At 52.8% G+C, this 14369-nt stretch overlaps 1 protein-coding gene across 4 annotated transcripts in view; it reads right to left on the reverse strand.

Annotated features, from left to right (window-relative positions):
* Positions 1-2940: 2940 nt before the first annotated feature.
* Positions 2941-14369, reverse strand: part of Scara3 (scavenger receptor class A member 3) — a 34340-nt gene continuing 22911 nt past the window's right edge. For all 4 annotated transcript variants that reach the window (XM_004848395.3, XM_004848396.3, XM_087216769.1 and 1 more), the window contains 2 exons: positions 12685-13728; positions 2941-4932 (listed from right to left, as the gene is read on the reverse strand). In XM_004848395.3, coding sequence (XP_004848452.2) covers positions 4481-4932; positions 12685-13728 — 1496 coding nt within the window. In that variant the 3' untranslated portion in view covers positions 2941-4480. The remainder of the gene's footprint in view (positions 4933-12684; positions 13729-14369) is intronic.

Genomic DNA, 14369 nt, shown 5'->3' on the forward strand with positions numbered 1-14369 from the left:
GTTCCACATCCACAGAGAGACCACATCATGGAGCCTGCCCAGTCCCTCACTCTGAGCAAGGTAGTGCCTGTCTCATTAGATGTATGAACATACCGACTCATAGCACCTACTTCCGGCCTCATGGATCTGGCTGCCCACTCCCTAGGCTGCATGGTCAGCTCTTTGAAGTCTCAGCAGAACCTGGAAACATCCAGATGTTCTGTGAAGGTGACATGGGGCAGAGAGAATGAGGGTTGAGCACTCTATAGTTCTGACCTTGAACCCTGGCTTCCCATTCTAGGTGCACACAAATCCCTCCACCTGGAAGAGAAAGGGGTGGAGCCTGGCCATGCATCTGATCTTTTGGGGCTTCCACAGCCCAGGGAGTCACTTGGGAATTGGAGTGTCTAGGGCTTATGTTCTGGCCACTTCTGTGCTAACGACAGTGGCAGGGCCACTGAGATCCAGGAAGCTTAAGCATCTGTATCACAAGCACCTCTGAAGCAATGCCTGACATTCATGCAGGGTTGACGATCGCCTAGGGCTATGAACTGAACTCTGTACTGGAAGCTTCAACGCCCTGCCCCTGTCTAGAGGTAGGGTCTTTAGGAGGTAAGGTCTTTAGTAGGCATTTAAGATTAAGCAAGGTCGCAGAGTGGGACTGTGGCCTTACAAGAAGAGGGAGCCTTTACCTGTCACCATGTGAGGACAGAGGGAGGTTGTGACAGCCATCTGAAAGCCAGAAAGAGCTGGCACCTTGATTTTGGACTTCCCAGCCCCTAGCACTGTAGAAAATACAATCCTGCTATTCAAGCATGCCGTCTGTGATGATTTGTTATGGCAACCCAAACTGCCCGAGAGCCTGGGGCCCTGGGCAGAGCATCTGCTCAATACCTTTGCTAGAGGAAGAAGAACCACAGAGTGGATAAGCAACAAGGCTGAGCCTCAACCCAGGTAAGTCTAAAACCTCATTCTCTGGAAGACTTTGAGAGGTCATTGAATCCCTCAAAAACTGTAGAGGACGGCTGATAACAGTAAGCACACTGTAATTGTAGTGAAGACTGAAAGAGCTCTTCATGAGAAGTGCTCAGACTGCTGTTCTGCCGGATCACAGCTCCTCTGTTGATGTTTGCTGTTATGGTCGTTGTTTTCATCTTATTTCTACAGTGCCCACCAGACTTCATCGCCAGCTCGCCCTTAGCCACTCTGCATCTCTCTTTCACTGTGTGCCACTGCTTTCTCCTTCTTTCCCTATGTGGCTGCAGCTCATTGGATCAGGGCAGACTCCCTGACTCAAGGGGCTCGAAGTGGGATTTCTCACTTCAGAAGGGGAAATTAGCAGCTGAAGAGCCAGGTCCGCTGGGTAAGAAGTAGCCCTGGCCTGTGGGCTTTGTGCAAACAGAAGGTGCTGGCCAAGGAAAAGGACAGAGAGAGAGAGGAGAGATTAGTAGGCACCAAGAAATGGAGAGATGAGAGAGCAGCCGTTCTCTGGAGGGAGGAGAGCAATGTCCGATGCCGACAGCTTCCTACCTGGTAGCCATGGATCCAGAAGAACTTGAGATTTGCTAGCCTTGAGTTTTACACTCTTATCAGGAATCCCCCTCCCTTATTTCCTAGAAGAGGCTTCAGGGGACCACTGGTGACTGCATGGGTGAGCTGAATGGTGTCTTCTTTCATCCTGCCTGTGTCCTTAAATCAAGTGGATCTCTCAAACCACAGGGCCAGGGACTAGTTTGTGGCAGTTGTCCAGGCCCTGTGCATTTTCCTTATGACTTTGCTCTTATGTTCTCAAATCCATTGCCTTTGACCCTTGTGGCCTTGTCTCTCATTCTGGACTCAAACTCGTCCCTTAGGATTGTTCCAGATCTGGCTTTTCTGGAGTTGGGTTCAGGACACTGGCTGGCCTTCACGCTCAGGCTCTGCCTCCCCAGCTCCCTACCCAACCCCCACAGCCAGTAGTTCCAGCTCCTTGGAGACTTGTGTGGGGCCTCAAACTGTGAGCTGCCTCCACCAGCCAGCTCTGTCTGTCATTCTTGTGCTGCCACCTGAGTGTCACTTTCTCAGACCTGTGTAGCATCACCTGCCAGACTTGTGCCTGGGGATGTCTTCCTCTCTGCCCTGGCCCGTTCTGCTCATGGCCCTAAGCAGACAGGTGGCTTTTATTGCATGCTTCTCTCCTCTAAGAGAGGTGACCAGTGTCGCCTTTGTCCTCACTCACCCTGTGACCCCCCCATAGAACCTATCTCAGTGACCCATGCATCTCAGGTGCCGGCAGGGAGAAGGACCTCATGCCACACAGATGTTGAGGAAGTGGCAAGGCCCATAGGCAGTGGCCCCACCCTTGTGCTTCCACCTCTCTGCTTCCTCTACTAAACACCACCACCCCCTCAAAACAAAGAAAAAGCAAACCAATGCTTCCAGGCCACCAATGCAGTAGGCCATATTTTACTAGCAAGCAAGGTTACTACCCCTTAAAAGAGCAGGTCCTGGGAGAATCCCAGGAGACCCACATGGCCTCCCCATCCCTGCAGACCCTGTGATCCCAGGCCCCTTGGGGCAGGTCTGGCCTGGTTGCCTCCTCCTTTCCTGATCTATCTCTGTGTCTTACAAAGAGGAAGCAAGAGATATCCCTGCAGGGTCCACCCTTGTCCTATTTTTCAATCTTGTTTGGCCAAAGAACTGCAAGGCCACACTGCAAGAGTCACAGACCCCACTGCTCCTGGTGGGACCCAGTCTTCTGGGGTAATTCCCTTCGAAGTGCTCAGTCCCTGGATCCTCTGTAAATCACTGGGAACTCTAGCAGAGCTCAGTGTTTCTAGAATGAGGGGCTGGGGGCTGAGATCCAGAATCCACAGTGGGACTCTTCTGACTCATTTGTTTCCCTTCAAAGGTCGACCTGAAGCAGGGCCTCCAAGTCATCAGCACCCCAGCTTGGTCAGAAAGCAGTAGAAGATACCTCCATCCTGGAAACAGCTCTTTACTGGGTCAGCAACATTATGTGGCATGATATTATCATATGTAGACAAACAGGAGAATTACATGGCAGAGGGTGGGCATGGAGTGCAAACCAGTTGCACATCTACGACAACTACGAAGGTGGCACAGGCTTGGCCAGGAAGAGGGCAGGTCCCCAAGGCAGTGTTGGGGAAGGGACCACCCCATGCTCTACACTGCAGTGTCTGAATCTACCTGAACGTAAAGGTAGACAGCTTTCCAGTGAGGTCGGCCCAGGAAGACCCACTTCCTGCCTGGTAACTTCCCAGGATCCCTTTCTGCCAGTGTACACTGGAAGTTGATGGGGGGTAGGAAGTGACCCCAAAGGAGCTTCCTGCAGAAGATGTCCAGGCTCTCCCCATGCCTACCCAGGTTGCTTCTCATGTGCAGAGGGCTTGGCCATTTTGGGTCGCAGTGGGGCAAGGTCTCCGCATGGCTATGGGTTAGGACAGTGGGTGCAGGAGGCCCCTGTTTTTCAGAGGTGGCCCTTGTGGCTCTAGTCTTCCCTGGTCACCAAAGAGGATCTCGGCTTGGAACAAAGTATGCCAACTTCAGGGGCAGCTTTCATGCCCGCCTCTGCTCCTGCCTTTGCCTCCTGCTGCCACCTCTGTAGCCTTCCTGGGTCCCAGGTAGCACTTAGGTGGAATGTTCCAGGGCCTGCAGCATCTCTGCTTGCAGATGCAACTCCTGCTTGGATTCCTTCCGAGATGGTCCTGAGGTGCAGAGGCAAGATTTAAGTGGGGAATGCTTTGAAAGAAAATGTTGAATTTGTCAGGAGTACCGTGTGCAGAATCTGAGAATGCCAGCCGGGGCAGAGTCCCACTGTCCTGTGTGAGGCTGGGGCAGCTCGGTTCCCATGACGACACAGAGGGCTTGCTGTTGCCATGCCCACCTTGTCCCTGGAATTTCAACTACAATGCCCTGCAAAGGTTTCCCTGGGTCTTTTCCTTTGTTCTTTTAGGGTGCTAGGGATGGAACCAGGGTCTCCCACATGCTAGGCAAGTGCTTTACCTCTGAGCTACACCCCCAGATCTCTCTGGGTCTTCTCAACCAGGGGAAGCTCTGGGAAACTGCCAGCCAGCAAGGGTGCGAAGACACTGCAAAGACGGGAGCTGGTCATCACCTAGAGACAGATTCAAGACCTTCTTCTCGAGGTGGCCACCTCCCTGGCTGGCTCAGTCACAGGAGAGGGGAGGTCTTCTTCCCTCTCCTCCTACACAACCAGGGAGACCCAGTGGTCCCCCTGGCCAGCAGGGAAGTGTGCGTTTGTGTGCGTGCGTGCGCGTGCGTGCGTGCGTGCGTGCGTGTGTGTGTGTGTGTGTGTGTGTGTGTAGAGGCAGCTTTCCTGTAGTGCAGTCACCACTGGGGATACCAAAGCTGCAGGGTCAGCTCTGAGGAACACCCCACGTTGTAATCAAAGGACTGCGATTGTCTGTAGGTGAAGCTTTCGAGCTTTTCTGAGTTCCCTTGCCTTTCTGTGTGGCAGTGTCTGGACCAGGGACTCTTCTCAGTAGGGGCCCTGGCTTCCGGATGGGCCCGGGGGCCCAGGCAGGCCAGGGGGACCCTGGATCCCCGGTTCACCCTTAGGCCCCGTGGCCCCCTGCTGGCCTGGTGACCCTGTCTTCCCTGCAATCCCTGGCTTTCCCTGAGGCCCTGAGGGACCTGGAGACCCGGGCGGCCCCTCTGGCCCTGGGGGCCCCACATCTCCTTTGGGGCCTGGCTGTCCTCTCAGCCCTCCAGTGCCAAAGCTGCCCTTTGAGCCTTTGAGGCCTGGGAAACCTCGTGGGCCAACTGGTCCCCTTTCGCCCACTGGTCCGGGCTCCCCAGGTTGCCCCTGAGGACCCTGGGGTCCAGGTGGCCCCAAGCTTCCAGGGTCTCCTTTGGGTCCTTTGCCGCCCACAGGTCCTTTTATGCCTGAGTCTCCTTTGAGTCCTCTTGGTCCTGGAAGCCCGGGGGCACCTGGAGCGGAAGAGAAGAGGGGACAGGTCAATTATGAGGGGCACAGTGACAGCCCAGGGTCAGATACAGCCCAGCCCAAGGTGCCACCTCTGGGCCATGCAGGCTGATGGTTTTACCACGGGTGAAGTGAGGAAAAGAACAGCAGATTCTGTGTGACAACATGCACCCATGTCTGCAATGAGGCTGCTGCAGGGCCAACATTTGGCATTCTGACTTTGAGGCTCACAGCTCTGAGCGTGCGTATGAGTTAAGGCTGAGCACAGACTGTGCTGGGAGGGAGGTGGAGGTCAGCCAGGACCACCTGTCCTGCTCTGGAAGCCCGGCTGGCCTTCCACACCTCCTCATGGTTCTTGGGCTGCCACACTCGTTCTCTTACCTCTCAGGCACCTGGGAACACGGACAGAGTCAGGGGCCACACAGGAGAAAGCCAAGAAGGTGAGGAATGAGAAGCAGGCATGTCGGAGAGTAAGTGAGACTCGAGCAAGGACCTTGAGAAAGATGGATTCCTCGGGGAAGCCTTCTCTGACCATGCCAGCCTGTTCTCTGGGCTCTTAACACTTCTGGGTCTTTAAGTTTAAATCACAGCTCAGGAAAGCCAGTGCTGTGCCGCCCCAGAAAGACAGAGTGCTGGGCTCACAGTCAGAGAAGCTCAGTATGTCCTTGGAGACCCCTGCTGTGGGCCTGGAACTGGACCGGGCCTAGGGGAGACGCAGTGGAATATGGCCGTCTCTGTGGAGCCCTGACATCACGTCCTTCCCACTGGGCAGGTCTAGAGTCATCACCTCTCAGAGCTGGCCCAGCCCTGATGACACACAGCAGACAGGGGCTGTCACTCTGCCCGGCCATATCAGAATGCCTCAAGACCACAGAGGAGTGCACACATGTCCCGTCCCATGAGGACGGTGGTATGGGGACAGTGGCTTCTGCCATAGCGGGGCCACTGCCCAGTGCAGACCTGGCTTTCCTCAGAGAGCAATGGGTCGAGTTGACCGAAGTTGTCCAGGTGTCTTTGAGGCCTCTCCTTCTGTGTCAAACCCTTTGCAGTGGAATCCTAGGGCTTTGGGGCTCAGTAGGTCTAGTCCAGTTCCTTCACAGAGGAGATGATTCAAGCCCATGGGGGTGAAGTGATATCCCCATGGCTGCCTGAGTGGAAACAGAACCCAGGAGGCCTCTCAGGGGAGTGATGCTCCACACCAGAGCCCAGAGCCCTCCAAGCTGCCAAAAGCTAGTTCTGTGGCATCAGGACCCTTGCTCTGGCTAATGTGACCTGCTGTCTCCACACTTTCTGTCTCCTTCAGTGTTTCTTCACGGAACAGTGTCAGTGAATACGTCCTCTATTATGACCAACCCAGAAACCAGAGCCCAGATGGAGTCAGCCCCACCAGAGCCAGTAAAAACCTTTTGGGCCATTCCCTGCCATGGGGAGGTGGCCCTGTGTGGGCTCACGTGGCATGCCAGCAGAGAGGCAGAATCTGCTGTTGGTCTGGCTGGGGGTAGCCAGTGGCAAGGACAACCTGGCCTTGGAGAAGCCAGAGGCAGGACCTGCCCTGTGGTCCCCAGTGAGCCCCTGGCAGCGAGGGGCAGAAAAACACAGGCACAAGCAGATGCCCTTGCCAGAGCCTCCTCCCCCGGCCTGGCAGGGCTTGCTGGGAACTGGCAAGGCCACAGCATCTGTCTTCATCCTAACTCTGCTCCTGGCACCTGGGTCATCTGAGGTTTGGAAAAACAGAGAATATTCAGAAGCAGAGAGGGCCCAGCAGGCTGTGTGGGTGGTGGAACTGCACTGGGCAATTCCACACCCTGCATCCCAGTGCTCAGAGTTGAGTTGAAAATTGCACTTACTTTGCTTGAGATAGCTGATCGACTTGCGCTTAATACACACAATTAAATGGCACTGAATACAACTGAGAGTCACAGTTATGGTTTCCAAGTACTCCCACAGCTCTCTCTATAGCCCTTCCTACTGCCTGCCTGGCTGGGTGGCTACACGCCCCCTGCCCCTGTCCCTGCTCCTTGGTGGCTTCTGTAGGCCCATCCTCCACCTGCTCTGGGAATGAAGGCTCCGCCAGATCTGATCGTAGCTCCCTGGCTCTCTGCTCTCTCTACTCCTGACCCCTGGGTGGAAGTGGCTGCCATCCCTGACTCCAGCCAAGAAGTTCCCTCTTGACGAGGACACCTGCCTGGCCCTCAAGGCCAGCTGATGTCCCTCACTTCTCCCTGGTACCCTTTCTTTCTGAGGCCACCTTCTTGGGTGACCTCTCCTCCCTGGCCCTGAGGAGCACAGAGTGCTGTGAGGGCTCCTGAGTGTCTCTGCCCCGGTGTCGAAGGAGGAAAAGCAGAGATAAATCTTCCTCCTCCCTGCCAGTCCTCTCTGGCTCCTCTTCCCAGGGCAGCTCTTGGATGGGGAGGACTGGGCACCCACATGCTCCTCCTGCACGTGCAGCAGAAGGCTGGTTCGCTCTGTCCACTTCATTGCCCCAAGCATGTGGAGCGAGGACTTGGAGGGAAAGTTTCCCCATTCCCTACATCCAGCCCCAGCACTGAGAACCAGCAAGGTCCCAGGCAGCAGCCAGGAGGAGATCAAGTGCAGGAAGTTCCGGAAGTCTGTCTGGCTCTCCTGAAGCCTGGGGCTCCCAGCACAGAGGTACCCAGGCCACGAAGCAGACAGGTGCAGCCGGCACGCACGGTGTTGGCGGTGTTGACACACTCTGCACAGCCCTGCTCTCAGTGGCCCTGGCTCCAGGGCTGAGAAGGAAGGGGCCGTGAAAGCAGCCAACATTTGTCAGCTGAGTATCTGCTGTGTCCCTGGCATTAGGGTGTGGTTGCCGCATTTTACATACAGCCAGGCATGGTGCAGAAAGTGGTGACTTGCCCAACGCCCTCCCGGGTCAGCAGTGAGGTCACAGAGGCTCTGAGGTGCAGGCCTCCACCCGGAGCACACTGAGGCAGGGTCTCTGGGCCTCCCAGCCAGAGCCTGCAGTCTGGGTGCTGCCTGGAGCGGGGAGAGGCCCTGGGGCCCTTCTCTGAGGTGCTGAGTGTCCCTACAGAGCGGGAGGTGTCCTCAGTGGCTCCTTCCTCAGGTGAACAGAGCAGCCCCGCTCTTGGGCCAGCCTTGAGTCATGAGAATTAGGAGCGTGGCCACTGGCTATCTGAGGACAAAGTCAGTCGCTCACAGTTAGCACAAGGACAATGGCCTGAGGCTGGCCGAGGCCTTAGCCAGGGATAAGATGGTAAGGACAGGGCTGAGGGGCAGAGGGGAGGCTCAGGGCTGCTAGGTACAGAGGGACACCTTTCAGGCCAAGGACAAAACTCCAGCCGTGGGGGCTGACCACGTGACAGCTGGGGAGGGAGTGGGCTCCCTGGGTCCCAAGGCGGCCCATGATTACGCAGGAAGCCACAGGCTATAATTAGGACTTCAGGCCCATTAGGGCCCAGCCACAGCTGACTGCATGTCTGAGATAAGCAGGGTGGGTGGGTCTGTGGTCTGCACTGGGCTGGGGAGGGGTCGGGTGGCCAGAAGGAGCCAGGGTCTCAGGATACCAGTCTGTCCACCCATGGGTGGGCTGGGGCATGGGCAGGAGGGGCCACAGTGCCACTCAGGGTCAGAGGCAACCAGCCAGCTCACAGGGGTAGGAGGAGCCAGACAGGGAAGGGGGCCCCCTTGGGGTGCTGGCCCCAGAGAAGGTGTCCTGGCCTGTATGCCAGGGCCCAGGTAGCAGTGCCAGCTCTGCTGTCAGCATCCTGGGTGGCCAGGCTCAGGTGCCCTGTGTTCCTGGGCCAGGGATTCTCAGTCCTGGCTGTGCTCGCTCAGGAGTACCGAAAAAAATGTCGATGGAGTCGCACTTCTGCCTAGGATGGAGGAGTTGCTAACAGACTGAGCCACCCTCTGAGAGGAACCAGGGCCGCTGGGAGAAAGCCAAGCCATCCGCCCTGGGGCTTGGGAGAGGTCCCAGGAGAGGGGCTCCTTGAAGCCAGCACCAGGCCTGGGCAGGGAGCAAAGCAGGAAGCCAGACAAAGGCTGCAGCCCAGGCTGAGCTGTGAGGAGCTTGCTAGGCAACTTCACAGGGCCAGGGAGACCAAAACAGGCCTCGAGGCTGCACTCCCCCTTCACCGCCCCCAGAGCCCTCCCGCTCTGAACCACAGAAGGATGGGGCAGCTCTGCATGTCCTTTCTTAACAGATCCACTCTGGGTCCCTTTGGGCATGCAAGTGAGATGGAGCTGGTGCTTTTGGAATAAGTTTGCAAATTCGATTCCTCTGTGTCTCTTTTTGGGTCACACCGGGGATTGAACCCATGGAGACGGCACAGGCTTTCTCGAGTAAATAGGGGCAGGGGATTAGAGCAGAAGTAGGTCTCAGAGATCAGTTGGCCTTGCCCCTTCATTTGCAGATGCCAAGGAGTGGAAGTCCAATCATATTACAGTGATCCCTGCTCACCCATGGTTAAAGCAGCACTATTCATGATACTCAGTCTTGGAAGCCACCTTATATTCATCAACAGATGAATGGATAAAGGGAATGTGGTATTTACACAGAGTGGAGTACTACTCTGCCATAAAGAAGGATAGACAAGCCATTTGTAGGAAAATGGATGCATCTTGAGACCATAATATTAAGTGGAATAACCAGCCACACGAGCTTAAATATATGGTTTCTCTTATGTGAGAAACCCAAAATATAAATAAATGAAAGAGCAAAGTAAAAGATAGGTATTAGGAAACAGGGAGATGGATCTTTTTCAAATGAGAAGGGGACGAAGAGATGAAGGGAGGGGGAGAGAGAAGGGGAAGGTGACGTAAAAGAATTAAGCCGTGGCACGTATGTGTACCAATAGCCCACAGTGAATACTGCAAACATGCACAAATTAAAAAACGATACTCTGAGATTTTAAAATACTAAGTAGATTTTTGTTTTTAAACTTAAAAAAAAAAAAAAAGGAGCAGAGGTCCAGAGAGATGAAATGATTTTGCTTAATCACCAGAGCCCCATCCTCACGGCCTGCGCCCTCTGCTCCCCTGCCCAATTCCAGCTGCAGCGCAGCCTGGCCAGAGGGAGACCTGGCCGTGGTTCCAGTGCCACAGCCTCAGCCTGTCTGTGGAGGAGGGAATGAGTGGCCAGGTCCCTGAGGGTGGGATGTGTATGGTGCCCCTGGCATTTCTCAGATAGGAGGTATTTTACATGTGAGCCAGAGGGCTCAGGAACAAAGTGGATGTTGTAGTGGGGTGGAGGTTATGCATGAGCTCAGCAACACGGACCTCCACTCACCAAGGCCAACCTGACTGTGGCCACTGCTACTGCCCAAGCTGCCAGCAGCACAGATAATTCTGAGTCCCTGATATGCCACCATTCCCCAGGATGATCAGCCACTTCCGTGGCAGGAGATTGCACTGGACGACTTTCATCATGGAATGAGCAATGTTTTCTTACCGGAATAGATAGTTGTTCTGGATATGGATTTGTCTTCCTTGCATGCAATGCTTTAGTTAAAACTACTATCCAAAGACTTACACAACTTCTTAGCCCACCATCATGGTATTCGCACAGCATTGCTTCTGACCAAGGAACTCCCTTCACAGTAAATGAATAGTGGAAATGGGCTAATGCTCATAGAATTTACCAGTCTTACCATGTCTCTCCTCATCCTGAAGTAAATGGTTTCATGGAACAATAGAATTGCCTTTGGAGACTCAGACACAGCCATAGCTCGGTGGCTATACCTAGCAGACCCAGGCCAAGGTTCTCCAGAAGGCTGCATGTGCTCTGAATCAGCACCCACTATATGGTACTGTTTCTCCTATAGCCAGGATTCACAGGTCCAGGAATCAAGGGGAGGTTCTGTGAGTGGCACCACTTACTACTCTACCTACTGACCCACTGGTAAAATTGTTGCTTCCTGCTTCTGCTTATGTTCTGCTGCATTAGAAGTCTCAGTTCAACAGGAGGAGAGCTTTCACCAGGAGACATGACGATGACTCCATGGAATAGGATGTTAAGGCTGCTACCTAGCTACTTTGAGCTCCTCATGACTCAATCAGCGGAAAAGACAGAAGTTACTGTGCTGACTTGAGTGGCTGATCCTGAATACCAAGGAGAAATTGGGCTTACTACTCCACAATGGAGGTGAGGAAGAGTATGCTTGAAGTGCCGGAGATGCCCTAGGTATCCTCTAATATTCCATGCCCAGCAATCAACATCAACAGGAAACTTCAGCAACCTAACCCGGCCATGGAGCCTAATGGCCCAGAAGCTTCAGAAAAGAAGGTCTGCATCATTCTACCAAGTAAAGAACCACAACCCACTGGGGTGATTACTGAGAGCAAAGAGAATTTGGAATCAGAAGAAGGTAGTTATAAGTACTCGCTATGATCATGTGACCAATTACAGAAATAAGGACTGCAATTGTCATGAGTACTTTCTCCTTATTCTGTTAGGAATATATCACTCTGTGTGTATCTAGCAAATAAGTTGGTTTTTCCCCCCTCTCTTATTGGCTTAAACATAAACTATATTGGCTTCATATGTTGGTATTTAAGCACTGTTAACTCACATCATATACCTGGAGTCTGGGGATTTAAGGAGATGAGTAAAACTCATTCAAGGACTTTCACTTTTCTTCATGGGAAAACATTAAGGTATTTTTGGTGTACGCAGGACAGTGTGTTATGGTAGGTGGAACTATGACCTTATTCTTGTTTTTATTTGGAGGTTAAGTGTGGTGGTCTTAGGAAATGTGCATGGGTGCTGAATTAACAAGGAGGGATGTGTGGTGGCTAATTTTATCGTCAGCTGGACTAGGCCATGGGTGCCCAGTTTTGATCAAACATTAATCTGGATGCATTTGTGAGGATGACTGTGGATAAGCCCGGCATCTCTGTTGGTAGACTGAGTAAAGCAGGTTCCCCTTCCTATTGTGAGTAGGCCTCAGCCAAGCAGTAAAAGGCCTGAATAAGTAGACCTTCCCCCGAGTCAGAGAATCTTCCTGCCTGATGGCCTTTCTTCCAGCTGGGGCATCAGCTCTGCAGGTTGTGGACTTGTCAGGTTTCATAATCATATAAGCCAATTCCCTGTCTCTCTGTCTGTCTGTCTGTCTCCCATTGGTTCTGTTTCTTGGAGAATCTGACATAAACATGGGCACATGTAGAATAAATAGTACAGCAGAGTGATAGATCTGGGAGGAGCAGGTGGCTGAATGAGAAGATGAGAAGATTAATGAGGGGAAGGGAAGGGAAAAATACAAGCATATGCCATTTCCCAAACACAAGTTCTGCCTAGTTCTCTATGTAGACCCTATGGAATAAGTACATATATTAAAATCCAGATTTGAAGGGTGCACAGGGAATGGGGGCAAAATAATAAGAACCAAGATACATTATGTACAGGTACAAGCACCCAGTGATAAATGTCAACGTATTGTATACCTAAAATGTACCAATAAAAGAATTAAAAATAAATAAATAAAATAAAATCCAGATTTGGGGCCGGGATTTAGCTCAGTGGTGCCGTCGCCTGCCTTGAAAGTGCAAGGTCCTGAGTTTAATCTCCAGTACCAAAAAAAAAAAAAATTCAGATTTGTATGATAGGCAATGTGAGAAGCCATAATTCCCTTAGAAAAGAGGTTTGCAAGGATGCCATAAAGCTATCCATTGTCCTGGGCATTTGCTACAGGACTGTGTTAGCCCCACTAAAATCTGGTGCTTCGTTGTCACCAAGGCCTTTGGGAGTTTGGGAGCAGTCCCGCCTGGCCCCCTCTTACCTCGAAGGATGGTGACATTGCGAAGGATCTCTCCATGCTGAGTGTCCACAGCCTTCATCTCCTCCACGATCATGGAGAGGTTGCGGACATTGAAGTCCAGCCGGGCGCTGAGCAGGCTGAAGCGCTCCCGGAGCAGGTCAGTGGTACCCAGCATGAGGGAGACAGACTTGTTCAGGTAGTAGAGCTCCTCTGCATGGGAGTGGAAGCCCAGTGTGCAGGAGAGCCGCACGTCATCCAGGTACTTGAGCATGCTGTGCACGTGGTTGTCAGTGGCATTGATGTTGGTGAAGATGGTGCTGATTTCGATCTCATGAGAAGCCATGCGTCCTTCCAGGGACTCGAACCTCTCCACTGTGCGGTTCTGGGCATAGTGGGTGTGGTACTGGAGATCATGCATGTTCTCCTCATGGTCATCCAGGAAGGAGGAGATGTTATCCAGCTGCAGTTGCAAGCCCATGACCTGCAGCACCAGGTCGTGCATGCTTTCGGAATCCTGGCTGATGCGTTGTGAGGAGGCCCCCAGTGTGGCCTGGATGTTCTTCACCATTTCCCCAGTCTTGGCGGAGGTGGTACGGAGACTGCTGAAGAGCCGAGTGTAGTTCTGCCAGTCAGTGACCATCTTCTGGAGGGTGAGGGTTTCCTCGTCTGTCTTCCGCTGGATCCCATGGATCCACTCGGCAGTCTGCCCCACAGTGAAGTTCATCTGGTGCATGGCAGCCTTGACATCGTAGCACTCCTGGGTGAGGTCCTTCAGAGAGAGGTCCAGGCTGGCGGTCATGGCCTGCCAGCCCCTCACCTGTGCCAGGAACAGCCCCAGGGACTGGTTGACTTGGTGGATGGAGAAGGCACAAGTGCCCATCTCCTGGGAGATTTGACTGCTGGTGGTGGAGAGCAGCTCATGGGCCTGAGAAGTCTGGTCCAACTGGACCTCCTGGGCCAGAAGCATTTTTTGCAGCCCCTCCAGCTCCTCCTGCAGCTTTCTGATCTCTTGTCCCAGCTGCCCAGCCTCGTGGCAGAAAGAGCAGTTGTTCAGGGCTTTCAGGTCTTTAGGAGAAAGGGAAAACATTTTGAGTTGCTGGTGAACTATGGGAGAATGATATTTCTTTCAATTAAACATTTCAGAGCCCCGTGAATGAACTGGCAAGTGGCTTCCTGGCCCACTTATTTTTCTGAGTCCTGCTATGAAATCCCTTCCTAGAAAATCTTTGGTAAACATCTTTACTGTGTGATCTGAAATGCAGACTTTAGACATATTCTCCACCCCACTACCACATTCTCAAGAATATATCTTAATAGCTCTTCTGAGGTAGCTGAGAACCTCCAATTTATACTTTATTTTAGAATTTCTCCAAATATGTTCACATCGGGCCGGGGATTTAGCTCAGTGGTTTTGCCACCTGCTGTGCAAGCTCAAGGAACCGAGTTTGATCCCCAGTACAAAAAAAAGAAACAACTTTCAAATATGTGCACATCTGTTATCATCGTTGATCTTCTCATCTCCCCTTATAGGGAAGGTGGTACAGGGATTTTCACCTTGTGACTCACAAGAAACAAGGCACAGAGAAGTGGTTTGCCAAATCACGCTCAGCTAGTTAGTGGCAGACCAGGACTTTCTATTTGCATCAGAGTGGATTACTTTTAAACCTTTCTATTATGGCTCCTCCTACCTCATTCTTTCCTAGAAC

This window comes from Heterocephalus glaber, unplaced genomic scaffold (assembly GCF_053883595.1).
Source record: "Heterocephalus glaber isolate CG9 unplaced genomic scaffold, H.glaber_assembly_v1.0 deba00001460, whole genome shotgun sequence".
Classification (NCBI taxonomy): Eukaryota; Metazoa; Chordata; class Mammalia; order Rodentia; family Bathyergidae; genus Heterocephalus; species Heterocephalus glaber.